The sequence below is a fragment of the Talpa europaea genome (assembly GCF_964194135.1).
Source record: "Talpa europaea genome assembly, chromosome: 8".
NCBI lineage: Eukaryota > Metazoa > Chordata > Mammalia > Eulipotyphla > Talpidae > Talpa > Talpa europaea.
In genome coordinates, this window is record NC_140075.1 from 40482458 (window position 1) to 40497068 (window position 14611).

The 14611-nt window shown below is 41.8% G+C and overlaps 1 protein-coding gene across 3 annotated transcripts in view; it reads right to left on the minus strand.

Annotated features, from left to right (window-relative positions):
• The window catches only part of LEO1 (LEO1 homolog, Paf1/RNA polymerase II complex component), a gene marked incomplete at both ends in the record, with an annotated part of 31683 nt that extends 22575 nt beyond the window's left edge, over positions 1-9108 (minus strand). For all 3 annotated transcript variants that reach the window (XM_084241275.1, XM_084241273.1, XM_084241274.1), the window contains 3 exons: positions 1755-1866; positions 3777-4535; positions 9051-9108. In XM_084241275.1, the coding sequence (XP_084097401.1) occupies positions 1755-1866; positions 3777-4535; positions 9051-9108 (929 nt within the window). The remainder of the gene's footprint in view (positions 1-1754; positions 1867-3776; positions 4536-9050) is intronic.
• Between the last annotated feature and the right edge of the window lie 5503 nt (positions 9109-14611).

Genomic DNA, 14611 nt, shown 5'->3' on the forward strand with positions numbered 1-14611 from the left:
TTACCGGCCGGCCCGGGGCTGAGTGCAGGTCTCCTCCAGAGTCTCTTTGTTCTCCAATGGCGCCCGGAGCCGTTCGCTCACCGCCGCAGCGAATCCTGCAGGGTTCTCCACAGCTCCGTTTCTTTGTTCTCCAATGGCGCCCGGAGCCGTTCGCTCACCGCCGCAGCGAATCCTGCAGGGTTCTCCACAGCTCCGTTCATGGGGTGTGGTGGCTGCAATAGTTCCTTTCCACTCACAGTCCCGCTTGATGTGTAGTTCGTTCTTGTTGGTCGTTTTAGTTTGTTGTTTTCCTCCTCTCTGCTGGTCGGAGAGTGCCAACTCTGTGGGCGGGGGAGGGGAGCAGGGTTCTGCGCTTTCCTCCCTTCTAGTCCTCTTTTATGGCCACTTTCTTCTTCGGGTAGTTTGCTGGAGTCGTCCGTTTATCTTCCGTGTCCCAGTTCTCACTGGGACCTGCCGCTTTTCTTCCCTATTAACTTTTTTTAATGGGAGATCTTACTCGCAGCGTCTCCTCGCCGCCATGTTGCTCCGCCCCCCCAATCCAGCAGTAATTTTTTTTAAAGATTTATTTATTTATTTATACAAGCACTGGGTACAGTCAGAAGCGCGGGAAGGTGAGAGAATTCACCAGAGCCAGAGCGGGGAGCAGAGCAGGCAGAAGGACCGAAGTATACTGCTGAGGGGAGCAGCGGGCGTCAGGAGAGGTTTGCACGCCATGTAGGACCCTCCTCCGGTGCCCGGGGAGCAGCCAGGGATCGAACCGGCGCTGCAGAGGCTGCGGGCAGCTTCGCAACCCAGCGCTCAACCACTGCACCACCGAGGAGGCCCTAGTAATAAATTTAACTAAAAACATCATCCCATAATAAACATTCTTCTCCAGAATGGTACATTTGTTACAGTTGATGAACCTACCTTGACACATCATAGTCATCCAAAGACCATACTTTACTTTAAGGTTTAATTTTGAAACATAAGGTGTGGATTGTGTGGGTTTGGGCAAATGTATAATATCATGTTTTCATCATTTTTGGAAAGCACAAAGATTTCAATTTGGATCATCTCATTCCAAAGTCTATGTGAACTACTACTTATATTCAAAGATCCTTAAGAAAATTCTAGAGCTTGTGTTCTGTCCAGCTTTCTCTCGCTGGTTGACCCCTTTACTTTACAATGTGACCTATGATATTTTATATAAACTACTTAACATTAGTGCCTAATGTTACTATTCAGCACAATGGCTATGCATAATCAAACTATTAAAATTATATTTGCTTTAACTTTATACTAACATCTTTACTGTATACTGTTAAACCATTTGAAACAGTCATACATAGAGAAGCATAGGTAGATCTTTTATCCTTACAACATACCTACTTTACTTAATACTGGGTTTTTATGAACTCTTCAACTAACCCATAGCTTAAAGAATCAGGTTCTTCATCTGGTATTAACCCGTCAACTTAAGAACAAGCTGCCCTATGACTGCCATTATGCAAACTGAAAAATGAATATTGCCACTTCCATCTTGAATAGAGACTCAGCCCTCTAAGAACAGATTCACTTTTATGATAAACAAAGAAGCAAGTTCTTTAACAGAGTAAGCACAAGCAGTTTCCCACATCTGCAAAACTTCCCCTGTATACTAGATTATCACACTCTCTTCTATGGTCATTGTAGCCTACAGCAAACACTAAGTTAAATGCAGAAAGAGGGGTGGAAATCAGTTAATTAATTTATTTATATATTTACATGTATACAGCATACCTTTGGGTACCTCAGTATCACTCTCCGCTTCTGAATCGGATGCAATTGCATTCTTGCGTTTCATTCGTAAAACTTCATCTTCACTATCACTACCTCTGGCAGATTCTGCAAGACAAGAATTACAAGTTCTGCATAATCACAGTCACATCATAACTTTGAAGTACATTTTTTAAAAGCAACACTGTGGTACACCCATACCACAGAAACCTACTCAGCAATAAATAAGAAGCTATTGAAATATGCAACAATCTGATAGATCTCAAATGTTTTGATAAGTAAAGGAAGCTTAAGAAAAAAGGTTACATACTGTACAATTCCATTTATAGGATGACTTTATCAAAATGTCAAAACTTACTAACAGACTAGTAATTGCCAGCGGTGAATAGTAGAAGAATGATGTGCCTACAAAAGGTTAGCATGGAGGATTTCGGGTATTAGAACTGCTCTGTATCCTAACTGACAATGGTTACACAAACGTATACACATGTTGACATTAACAGAACTGCACAAATCAACTTATTAGAGTTAATTTAAAAATAAAATTAAGGAACAATGATTTCTGTAAGAAGCAAAACAGAAAAGTAGTACTGAAACTTATTAAATTTCTTTATCATTATGGGGTGGGGGGGAAGGCATTTAAAGCAATGGATGAGAAATACATCATTACTTCTGGACGACGTAACTGTTTACCTAAAAACTTCAAGAAAATCAACAGAACCAATGTAGAACTAGTTAGGAGTTAAACAGGATGACCAATTATAAGATTCCCTACTATGACCCTAGTCCCTAGTCTTATGTTAGTTAGTCTGCTAGTATTTGGGAAGCAGTACATGAATCTTAGAGATTCTTTAATTATTCAACAACTAACTCTACTCTCAATTAGTTACTTAATACCTAATAGTCTATACAGACCTAGATCCATCTCTGGAAATATTATAATCTCCTATCCTAATAATGTCAAAATGTGATCTTTAATGTTATCCTGTAAGGTATGTGTTAAAAAGGAAAAGACTGCCCTCACCACCACCTCCATATTTATGCTAAGAAAGGTTCAACATGTAATAATAATCAATCACCTATAAACACGAGACAATACAGGTAGCCAGGAGGACTTACAAACTAATCAAGGTGGCTTAAATAATGTCTAAAAAATGTCTAGATTTTAAAAGTATTCCAGATGATGAACCTGTTAACTTGAGCAGAATTGTGTAAATGACTACTGTAAAAGGGGAATTTGGAAGCCAAAGTCCACCTGTGTGCTTTCTAGTCTTTAAGAAATGAGTATTTTTCACCCAGGCATAATCTCCCTAGGGTAGGATATATGAGGCAAGCTACTGTAGTTCTTTGAGATCATCCAGCCACGTTTTCATTTTCTATGTTATTCTCTCCAGACAACCTCCTGATTACTATAATTTGGCATCCAAAGTAGATTTGCCCAAGGGAAATGACAGAATCATAAGGGAGAAATAACTGACCTTGCAACAAACAAATTTGCAATTCAATTTTTACAAGTTAGTTTTTGTGGATTTGATAGTCTGATCAACTCTTTGGAGCCTGATTACCTCTGGATAAGATTAAAAGAGCTAAGCTGGAAACTGGTGTCCACACTTCTATACAGCTGTCTTATAGAGACATTTCAATGGCAATTTTTCCCCCCCTGGCCAATCTAGTCTCACCTGAGGCATGCTCTTTAGTTATCAAGGGAAATGAAACCAAATCTATTCAGTATTTCACTACTCTACCACACATCTGCGTCCTCTTGATCTTCTTCTGATCTATCGTCAGTTATCAAATGGAAGGGAAAGAGACAAGAGCCAATAAATGGATTAGGGGAGAAAATTTAAAGCAAAATATATACTCTTAAGAAAAGGTTGAAACAGAGTGATAGAATAACAAAAAAAAAAAAAACAACAGGGTATTAAGTCTAGAGATTAAAAAAAAAAAAAGAACAAACGGTCACAGCTATACATGACTGGCTCTACTAAATCATTTAGTTCTCATATAAATGTATTTACCTGATTTATGGTCCTGCTCCTCATCATCATCTGAATGCCTAGGTTCTTCATCTGAGGCCTGGGGTCTTTCATCGTCAGAATTTTGCATTTTCTCCTCATCAGACATCTGTGGCCGCTCTTCATCATCAGAATTCTGTTTCTCGTCATCATTATCAGAAGCTGCTGGTCGTTCATCATCATCAGAATTAGCCTTCTCCTCCTCAGATAGCTGTTGTCTTTCATCATCTGAAAGTTGAGGCCTCTCCTCATCATCTGTGTTCTGCATTTTCTCATCATCATCAGAATTCTGCAGCTTATCTTCATCAGATCCTTGTGCCAGATCCTCATCATCAGAATTCTGTATCTTTTCATCATCCGATTGGTCACTTTTATCTTCTCTGCCCCACTTTTCATCATCTGAATGTGCTTTTTCAGAACCTTCTGCTTCTGAGTGATGACTCCCTCCATCTGATCTGTGACCTTCATCTTCATCATCATTGTGGGTTTCTGAACCACTGTGCTGATCTACATCTGAGGGGTCATTGTCTTCATGGTCAGATCGCTCAGATACTTCTGATCTATTATCTGATCTTTCCGAGTGATTATCACTCCCACTATGATGAGATACTCCCTCATCCTCACTGTCATCTCCAAACAGTTCCTTATTACTTGGTTTTCCTGAATCACCTCTTTCATCTTGATCACTTTCACTTCCAGAGGCATTACTGCCAGAAGCAACGTTCTCTTGATCAGAATCTGAGTCCGAACCAGAATCAGAATCTATAGAATCATATATACAAAGGATGATGTTAAAAAAAAAAAAAAAAGACAATGTAAGGAACAGCAAAAGTCAATAAATCCCAATATTTTAAAGAAAAAACAAAGACCTAATCAAAAAGTATTAGAACCAAATTCCTTGGTACTTTGGAAATTAATCAAAAGTATGCTGAAACTAAGAAAACAACTTTGTGGCATTCTAACTTAGTCTGTCCCCAAACCCTCACTCCCCAGCTCAATGGTGCCTTGAAGATAACAGCCCAAATTACTGGGGGAAAAATCACTATGGAAGGGAGCAGAATGGGCCTCATTTGGCAAGAACCATGGTTATTAGTTATGATCTGTCTGGTGGATCACTGAAGGACTGGCTCAAAGGCTCACCTTTATCTCACCTAACTTGGAACTTTCCCAGTGCAGTTACTGGGGTATGCATGGCAAAAACATTTACAGGCAAATATATTAGTTTCCTCTCTCTGGGATAATGGATAACATTTGGGGTCAACAACAGACTAACCAAAAGCTTGGGAGAAAGGCTGGGGAATGACATGTGGAACAAAGACTTTTAAAAGATCCCGCATATCCCTACAGCTCTGAAAGTCAACACACATGCCTAGGAGTCTCACTTCTGGCTGACTTTCAGCTCTGGGAACTCAGGAAATGAAGACAAAGAAAGGTTGTCAATTGCATGGTTGAGTGTTCAAAGTATGCCCCATCAAACACATAAAGGAACCTACAATTTATGGGGAGGGGTGTCTAAGCATTTAAAGAAATTAAATCTTTAATTACCACTAGCTAATCTCTAGTTACCACTAAGCGAACAGAACAGAAAGGTTATCACATACAATAAAAATTGCAATCTTTGTAAAACTGGTTGAAAAGAGTCATTAAATAATAACTGCTACAAAAATAGCAACAACAAAACCCAAGGAGAGGTAAGAATGTGATTTCCGGAGTTGCCATATTATGATATTAAAAATGACCAGTTAACAACAAATCATTATAAGGTCTGCAAAGAAATAGGTATGCCCCATACAGATGAAAAAAAGCTAGAAACTGTCCCTGATGACACTAATATAATTAAAACGATTTCTTACCACAAAGTGACTCTCAATAAAAAGGTATTATATTACCAAAACACACACACACCCCTAGAAAATTGTGGAGATTAAACAACAAAGGAAAAGTTCACTAAGGGGCTAAGCAGCAGAACTGAGCAGGAAGAAAGAATTAGCAAATTTTAAGATAGATTAAAAATAACAAAAAATGAATAAAGCTTAAAACACTTGTGAGATACCATCAAATAACCAACACATGTATAATGGGAGTCCAACAGAGAAAGTCCAACAGCAGAAAGAATATATGAAGAAATAATGGCCTAAAAACTTCCCAAATCAGACTGTGGTAATGGTGCACGGGTGCTTTGGTGAGGGAAATTCTATGGGGACTACACCTGAGGGGGAGGGGGAAGTAAATAGTTTAAAATTGAACAATGATGTAAAAAATTTTTAAAAATTTTTTAAAAACACCAAAAAAAAAAAAAAAAAACCCTTCCCAAATCAGATAAAATATATCAACCTACACACACCCAGGAAGCTCAGTAAATCCCAAGTAGGATAAAGTTAACAAAACCCACTCCTAGATACATCATTCTCAAAATATTGAAGGCAAAGACAAAAAAGAACCCTGAAAACAGCAAAAGAGAGAAGCAGCTTGCGCCATACAAGAGATCCTCAAAAAAGATAACAGCTAATACCAGAAATAAACTTTTGTATACTACTGAAATCAAATTGGTGTTAATCCAAACTTGACTGTTAGGAATTTTTTTTTTAAAGATTTATTTATTCATGCATCCAAGAAACAGGGTACAGGCCAGATGCACAGGAGAGTGAGAGGATTCACCAGAGACAGAGTGGGGAACAAAACAGGCAGATCTACAAAAATACACTGCTGAGGGGAGCAACGGGCAAGACAGGAGAGGTCTGCCGCACCATGTGGGTAGCTCCCCAGCTGGCCAGGCTTGAACCTGCGCTGCAGGGGCTGCGGACAGCTTCACAGCGCTTTGCTCAACCGCCTGCACCACCAGGGGAGACTCGACTGTTATGAATTTGATGTTAACTGTAACCACTAAAAAACAAACAAAAACTAAAAAATATACAGAAAAAAATAAATAAGAATTGAATCAAAACAGTAAATAATGGAAAAAATTAGATATAAAAGAGAGTAATAGAGGGATTAAGAAACAAAAAAGATGACACATAGAAAACGAATAGCAAAAGGATAGAAGTCATCCTTTACCAATAATTTAAATGTAAATAGATTAACTTCTCCACTGAACAGGCAGAAATGGGCAGAGTGGACCAAAAAAAAATTCCATTTATATGCTGTCTACAAGTGACTTTAGACACAAATTTAAAGTTAAAGGATAGGATAAGATTCCACTTAAATAGTAAACCCAGGGCCATAGTGCCTACACTGGTATTAGGCAAAATAAATCTTGTGATAAAATTGTTAAAAAAGACAAAAAAGACATTTTAAAATTATAAAAGAATCAATCCACATGAAAATACAGCAACTATAAACATATACCTACCTACAAACACTGACAGAGTTGAGGGGAGAAAACAGCTAAACAGTAGTAAGAAGCTTCAATATCCCATTTACAACTAGACAGAAGATCTATAAGGAATCTGAGGACCTGAATAACAATATGCTAGCCTTCCTATATATAAAGGATGTCAACAGAATACTCCACCCACTAGCAGTAGAATATATTCTTTTAAAAAAAAAAAGATTTATTTATGCACACAAGAACTGGGGTACAGGCCAGAGGTGTGGGGGGATGAGAGGATTCATCAGAGACAGAACAGGCAGATCTACTGAAATACACTGCTGAGGGGCAGCTGCGGGTGAGACATAAGAGGTCTGCCACGCCACATGGGTAGCTCCCTGGCCGGAGATGGAACTCATGCTACAGTGGCTGCAGATAGCTTCATAGGTTGCATCTTAACCCCTTGCACCACCAGGGAGGCCCTAGAATATACATTCTTAAGTATACATGAAACACTCCCCAGGATAGATTACGTTAGGACAGAAACCAAAACTCAACAAATTTAAGAATAAACCACATCACAGATCTTTTCTGATCTCAATGGAATAAAATGGAAATCAGCAAAAGAAGGAAATCTGGGAAATACATAAGTAAGTGAAAATTTAACATTGCACTCAAATGATCAAAGAAGAAATCACAAGGGAAATTAGAAAATATTTTGAGATGAATGAAATTAAAAACATAGCATACTATTACTTAAGGGAGGCGGGGCAGTCAGTACTCAAGGAAATTTGTAGCTGTAAACATAAAGAATAATTTCAAATTGATACCTGGCCTTATACTGCAAGAAAATAGAAAAAGAAAACTAAACCCAAAGCAAGCAGAAGGAAAGAAATTAAAATTAGAGCAGGTGTAAATGAAACAGAGAATAAAAAATAAGAATGGAATCGATGAAACCAGAAGTCTGTTCTTTGAAAATAAAATTAACAAGCTAGACTAACCAAAAAACACCAAAACTCATACTATTACAAGGAATGAAAACGAGGGCATCCTGGACAGAACCCCTAGATACCCATCTGGGTGGAGGCCTCACACTAAATTTCCATCACCATACTATATACTGGAATAGGAGGGAAGGAAAGAAAAATAATGCACTTTGCTAAGAAAAAAGTAAATATATTACTTTGAGCCTGGAGGTTGCAATAATTATAAACTTGGTCTTGAGTCGCTTCTCACTTCAAATAGCCCTTAATCGTATTTCAAACTCAAATACCCGCTCTTTGTGCCATAAGTTCTTCCACACACCATAAACATATTTATTCATTCAATTCATCAACAACTCCTTTTTCTGTCCTCTCCAAACACACTCCCCATGCTCCCAGGACCAATACCACAGAACCAAGAAATTCTAGAGCGTTTGCACAGGCTCTAAGAAGGCACATTCTCTCCCGTGCACAACGCCAGTATTCAGCCCTATCCCAGGATCCACAATCTCTTCAGCCAGACATCTCAAACTCCCAATCATGCCGCGCTCTGGCTTATTCAAGGAGCATTCTGAGTCCCTCTGTAAATTCGTCCACCCGAGTTCCATATTCGCGAACATCAAATTTCCATTCATTCACAAGCAGTCCTCCATCTGCCCTGGGCAGTGCAAGGCAGGACAGAAGGACCCCAGGTTGCCCGCCCGCGGCCCCTCGCTGGCCCCCTTCGTTCCACGACCTCCCGGGCACCTCACTCTCCACTCACACCTACAACTTCCAGGTGCACCCAGCGAGTGTCCCCCCACGCCCGCCCGCCCGCCGGGGGAGAACGGCACCCCCGGGAGGGCAGGGGGCGCCGAGACTGGAGTCGAGGAGGCGCCACGACGCGCCCGCAGCGCCCGAGCGATCGCAGCCCGGGAGCCCGACCGCCCCCGGCTGCCGCCCCAGAAACCCCCGCACGCAGGCCCCCCGAAGTCCAGCCGGCTCCACCTTTCCGCTCCGTTTCGCTGTCCGCATCGCTCCCGAAGAGGTCCTCCATGTCCGCCATGGCCGCGCTCGTCCGCCGCCGCTCGCTGGGGGCGGCTCCGCGACGGCCTTTACGGCTCAGACCCCGCGCAGCACGACAGTGTCGCAATGACGCGCGGCGGCGCGCCCGTCCCTCTGTGACCTAGTTCGCGCGCGCCGGGAGCCTATGCGGGCCGACGCCCCGACGTCCACGAGGTACACAAGCCCGCCTTCTCGGCGCTGTCCTCATTCGCGGGGGTTCTGAGCGGGGCGGGGCGGGGAGAGGCGGGGGCGGGGCGGGGCGGGCGGTGTCGGGGCGCCCCCCCACCAACCCCGCGCGTCGGCCGCGAGAAACCCGCCGCGAGCCCGGCCTCGAGTCCTTTGTTCCGCATTGGCCGGCGGCTCTGACACTGTAGAGCGCGCCGGGCGCTTCTGTTTCTGGGAGTTGTAGCCAGTGATAGTCACCGGATTCATTCCTAAAGCGGACATTTTAAAATAATACTTTAAATGACTTTTTTTTTTTTCCGCCTAAAACAAGAAATTGGGAGAGTGAGTCGTACAGTTTTGAAAATATCTTTTAACGCCTGGCTGAAAAAGATACAGTTGTGAATTCTCCTTCCTGCGTCTGCGTTCAGTCTTTAAGAAAGGTTTTTTTTGTTTGTTTGTTTTTTGGTTTTTTGTTGAGAAAGGTTTTGATGGCAGCAGATAAAGAAAATTCTGGCGTCACGCACATTTGTATATAATCGGGAAAGGGACGATCTCGCAAATCCCTCAAATCACACTTAGAACACCCGCAGTTTTAGAGCAGTGTTTCTCAATCATAAATCTTGCATTCTCCTCCAGTACATTCGGTATGTCTAAATTTGAAATCAGTAATTCATTAAACAGTGCTTCCGCACTAGATAGTCTACGATCCCCTGTATCTTCTGTTTTATTCTATTTCAGCGTTTGTTTTTAAAAATGACAGGCCATTGAGCCCCCTAAGCTGTTTCCATGACTAATTGAAGAAAACATGACTAATTGAAGAAAACACTGGCTTATTTTGCCTAGAAAAAGTAGGATTTAGCTAGAAAATGTGGCTACAATTGTACATTATAAAATCAGAAACTAATAGAATTTTCATGTAAAGTCAGTACTAGATTAACCCTCTTGCTTTACTTCTGTAAACTCTTGCTTTACTTCTGTATGCATAAATAAATAAATCAACTAGGTTGGGCCTCCCTGGCTCAAAGAAATGGAGTCACTGGCAGAGGTAAAAGAACAAAGTCTTTTTTTGAAAGCTTAAATTTTCTTTTTTAAAAATGTATATCCTGTGTTAAATAAAGTAGTGCCTAAATGCGAGGGTTTGATTTTGGATAAGCAGCAATGGATTTTTAGTTTGGGATTATGAAATATATTTTTGTTGCAAATAAGAGTTCCTGATAGGGCTTAAATGGCAGGATCTAGGACTGGGTATATTATCTGTCCTAGAACTGTTATGTATAAAGTGGATGTTGTGAGAGTTTGAAATGGGGTACTGAGAAAACAAGCATTTGGTTTTATTGTGATTCAGTTCATTTTCATTTAGAAAATTAATTCTCAATAAGTAGAATTGCGGTGATGCTTGCTGAATCACTATATCCATGACTTGCAGAATTAATGTGTTTATCCTCTATGATTAGTGCAAAACAATTTATTTCTATCTCTTTGCTTTTGTTTTTGCTGTTCTTCACCCTGACCATCATTCTTCTATTCATTGCCTTAATGCAGGCAATGTATTAATACTTGATTAGATTTTAGCTGAAGAAGTCATTTTCCAGTTACTCTCACGTCGTTATACCCAGATGATTTTTTTTTTAAAGATTTATTTATTTACACAAGCACTGGGTACAGTCAGAAGCACTGGAGGGTGAGAGAATTCACCAGAGCCAGAGCAGGGAGCGCCATGTGGGCCCCTCGCCAGGTGGCAGGGATCAAACCAGCGCTGCAGAGGCTGTGGGCAGCTTTGCAACCCAGCGCTCAACCACTGCACCACTGGGGAGGCCCTATACCCAGATGATTTTCAATGATGTTAGGAGTGTTAGAATAATCTATTCATTTACTACTAAAGAAGGAAAAGTTCATTATATTGGGTTTGTGTTTGACTAATATAACTTTGGATGTTAAAATAATCTCTTATTCCCAGGGATGGAGAATTTTATTGCATTTTCCTTCTTTGTTTCCCATCTTTTTTGAGAGATTGTCTCTTTTTCCCCATTTTGCCTTCGTAAGGTGAAAATAAATCTTCAGAATAGTGATCTTGTCACTGTTAGGATACAGACATTATCCCTAAGAACAAAGATTCACCAGGGAGGTTGGGCCTCCCTGGTGGTGCAGGTGGTTGAGCTGTCTGCAGCCTCCGCAGTGCGGGTTCGATCCTGGCCGGCCAGGGAGATAACCACGTGGCGGGGCAGACCTCTCCTGTCTCACCCACTGCACCCCTCAGCAGTGTATTTCAGTCAGTCTGCCTATTCTGTTCCCTACTCTGTCACCTTCCCGCACATCTGGCCTGTATCCCAGTTCTTCTATAAATAAAAAAATCTTTTTAAAAAAAAGATTCAATTAGGTTGATATACAACACAATTAGTGTATCCTTGCAAATTTTTCACAGTGTTTATCTTTAAAATTTATAAAATACATGCCTACACATCAAGTCATAAAACAGGAATATGTGTTTTAAAAATTGGTAATATCAAGACTTAGAGGGAAAAAAATAACAGTTTGATTCAACAATACATTAACTGAAAATTTACTCCATTTATGGTAAACTGCTATTCCACAGGAGGGTCCTTTGGCTTATTTCTGAGTACTTTGTGGAAGGAGCTGGCCTTTAGAAGGGATAAGCTGATCTGAACTAAGGAGAAGAGAGAAGGCCTGCAGTTGCTCTTTATTGCAGCAGTAAACAAGGACAGTCTGGCTTTACTAGATTCCTTACTAAATTCGGTCCTTGTAACAGGTACTATAAGGATAGAAAAATAGGGACCTAAAATATTAGCAGGGGCCTCCCTGGTGGCGCAAGTGGTTAAGCACTGCACTATGAAGCTATCTGCAGCCTCTGCAACAGGAGTTCGATCCCTTGTATGCATAAATAAATAAATCTTTGAAAAAAATAGCAAGCATGGTTTCATACAAGAGTTTAGGGAAAATGAAACATATTCCAAAACATTTGAAAATTTTAAATTTTATGAGTAAATTATCTAGACCACAGATGCTGAAGACAGGAAAACCAGAAACAATCAATATGAAGGGATTTAGTTAGGAAAGGTATCTTAGTACTATGGTCTGAATATTTGAGTCTCTCTTTTTTTTTTTTTTAAAGATTTATTTATTTACACAAGAACTGGGGTACAGGCCAGAGGTGTGGGAGGGTGAGAGGATTCACCAGAGACAGAGCAGGGAGCAGAACAGGCACACGGATCAAAGACGCTGCTGAGGGAAGCAACTGGCAAGGCAGGAGAGGTCTGCTGCGCCTTGTGGGTTTCTTCCTGGCCAGCCAGAAATTGAACCCATGCCATAGAGGCTATAGACAGCTCCACAGTGCTGTGCTCAACCTGCTGCACCACTGGGGAGGCCCCATCAACATCTTATTGAAATCCTAATGTCGGGCCTCCCCTCCTGGCGCAGGCGGTTGAGCACAGTGCTGTGAAGCACAGCCTCTATAGCGCCAGTTCGATCCCAGCTGGCTGGTGAGGGTCCCACATGGTGCGGCCAACCTCTCCTGTCTCACCCGCTGCTCCCCTCAGCAGTGTATTTCATCAGTCTGCCTGTTCTGTTCCCCACTCTCTCTCTGGTGAATCCTACCCCCTCCCCCTCCCCCCCCCACATCTGGCCTGTACCCCGGTTCTTGTGTAAATAAAATAAAAGCTTTAAAAAAAACAAAAACGGGAGATAGTAACTGGATGTTGTGACAGAGACATTCAAAAGCTTTACAATAGATGAATTGTGATCTACCAAAATGAGGGTCTACACCAAGGAAGAGACAAGCTTTAGAGGTAGAAATTCAGGACTAGAAAGAGGCAAAAGGAATTCCCGGAATAATAGTTGGACCTACTGGCCAAGATAGTTGTTGGTCCAAATTAGAGCAAGAGGACTGACAGCTCCAAGAGAAAACAAGCTAAGAAGTAAAACTTAATAGAATACCTGCTGCATTTGCCTATCCAATAAGGGTTTGTAGTGCAAGGAAGGGGACAGGAGCAGGAGCTCTATGATCGGGCAGACAGGGTAAAAGAGGAGAGTCCTGGAGCCCTTGGTGGCTTTTGCAGGCTTTTATTGGGATTTAAAACTAGGTACATGGTGGGCCTTCCTGGTGGTGCAAGGGGTTAAGCACAGCACTGTGAAGCAATCCACAGCCTCTGCAGCACAAGTTTGAGCCCCGGCCCGCCAGGGAGCTACCCACATGGCACAGCAGACCTCTCCTGTCTTGCCCGCTGCTCCTCTCAGCAGTGTATTTCAGTCAGTCTGCCTGTTCTGGTCCCCGCTCTGTCTCTGGTGGATCCTCTCACTCCCCATATCTCTGGCCTGTACTCCAGCTCTTGTATGTATAAATAAATAAATCTTTAAAAAAAAAAAAAAAAAACTAGGTACATGGCAGGCAGAGGTGCCTGGTGGGGGCGGGGGTGGCTGGGAGGCCCAGCAAGTCTTCACTCTTCCTTGGTTCTCTGGTGTTCTATCGTGGCCTAGTTCTCTCTGGTTCTCTCCCGGTCTCTCTTTAGCTCTCTCTGCTTTCCCTTCTTTTCTCTTTTGCTTTGCTGGCGTCCCCGTGACACCACCCTTGTAAGCCCAGTCGCAGCCCAGGTGTATCCACCTACACATGCCCACACCCTACTCCAGGTGCCCGCCATCAGGCACGCATTCAGGACTGCAGGGATCCATCATCAGTCCTAATGGCGGGAGGGCAGAAAAGCCTGATACTTTTTAACCTCACCCTGCATGGTGCCTTCTCAGTGCCAGCACCTCCTTTAGGCACTGGTGATAAAACAGAGAACAAAATAGACCAAGTATCTATTTTCAGAAACTTGCATTTTAGAGACAGATGGGACAATAAAGGAATAAACTAATACATTTATAATTATTTGCACTTTCAGTTTTACATATTTCAATCTGATGTGTTTAGGTATTTTAAATAGGAAATTTGCTTTTGTTGGTCTATAAAAATTTGTGACTAACATTAACATTAAGCAAACAGAAAATAAGGCAATTAATTAACTTCAAGAAAAACAAAATGAATTACATACAATATGTTATGTGGCTCAAAGACAGTAAGATAATAATATATAATACCTTGTGCCAAGCACCTTTTTTAAGTGCTTTCTACAAGTAAGTTCACAGTCCTTTATCCAAAACCCTTGGAATCATACCTGTTTTAAAATTCAAAAGCTGGGATTCCCTGGTGGCCCAAGGGGTTGAGACACAGCTCTGTGAGGCTGTCCGCAGCCGCTACAGCATGGCACGGGTTTGATCCCCCGCTTGGGAGGTGCTCCGCATGACGCAGCAGACCTCTCCATTGCCCGTTGCCCCCCTCAGCAGTG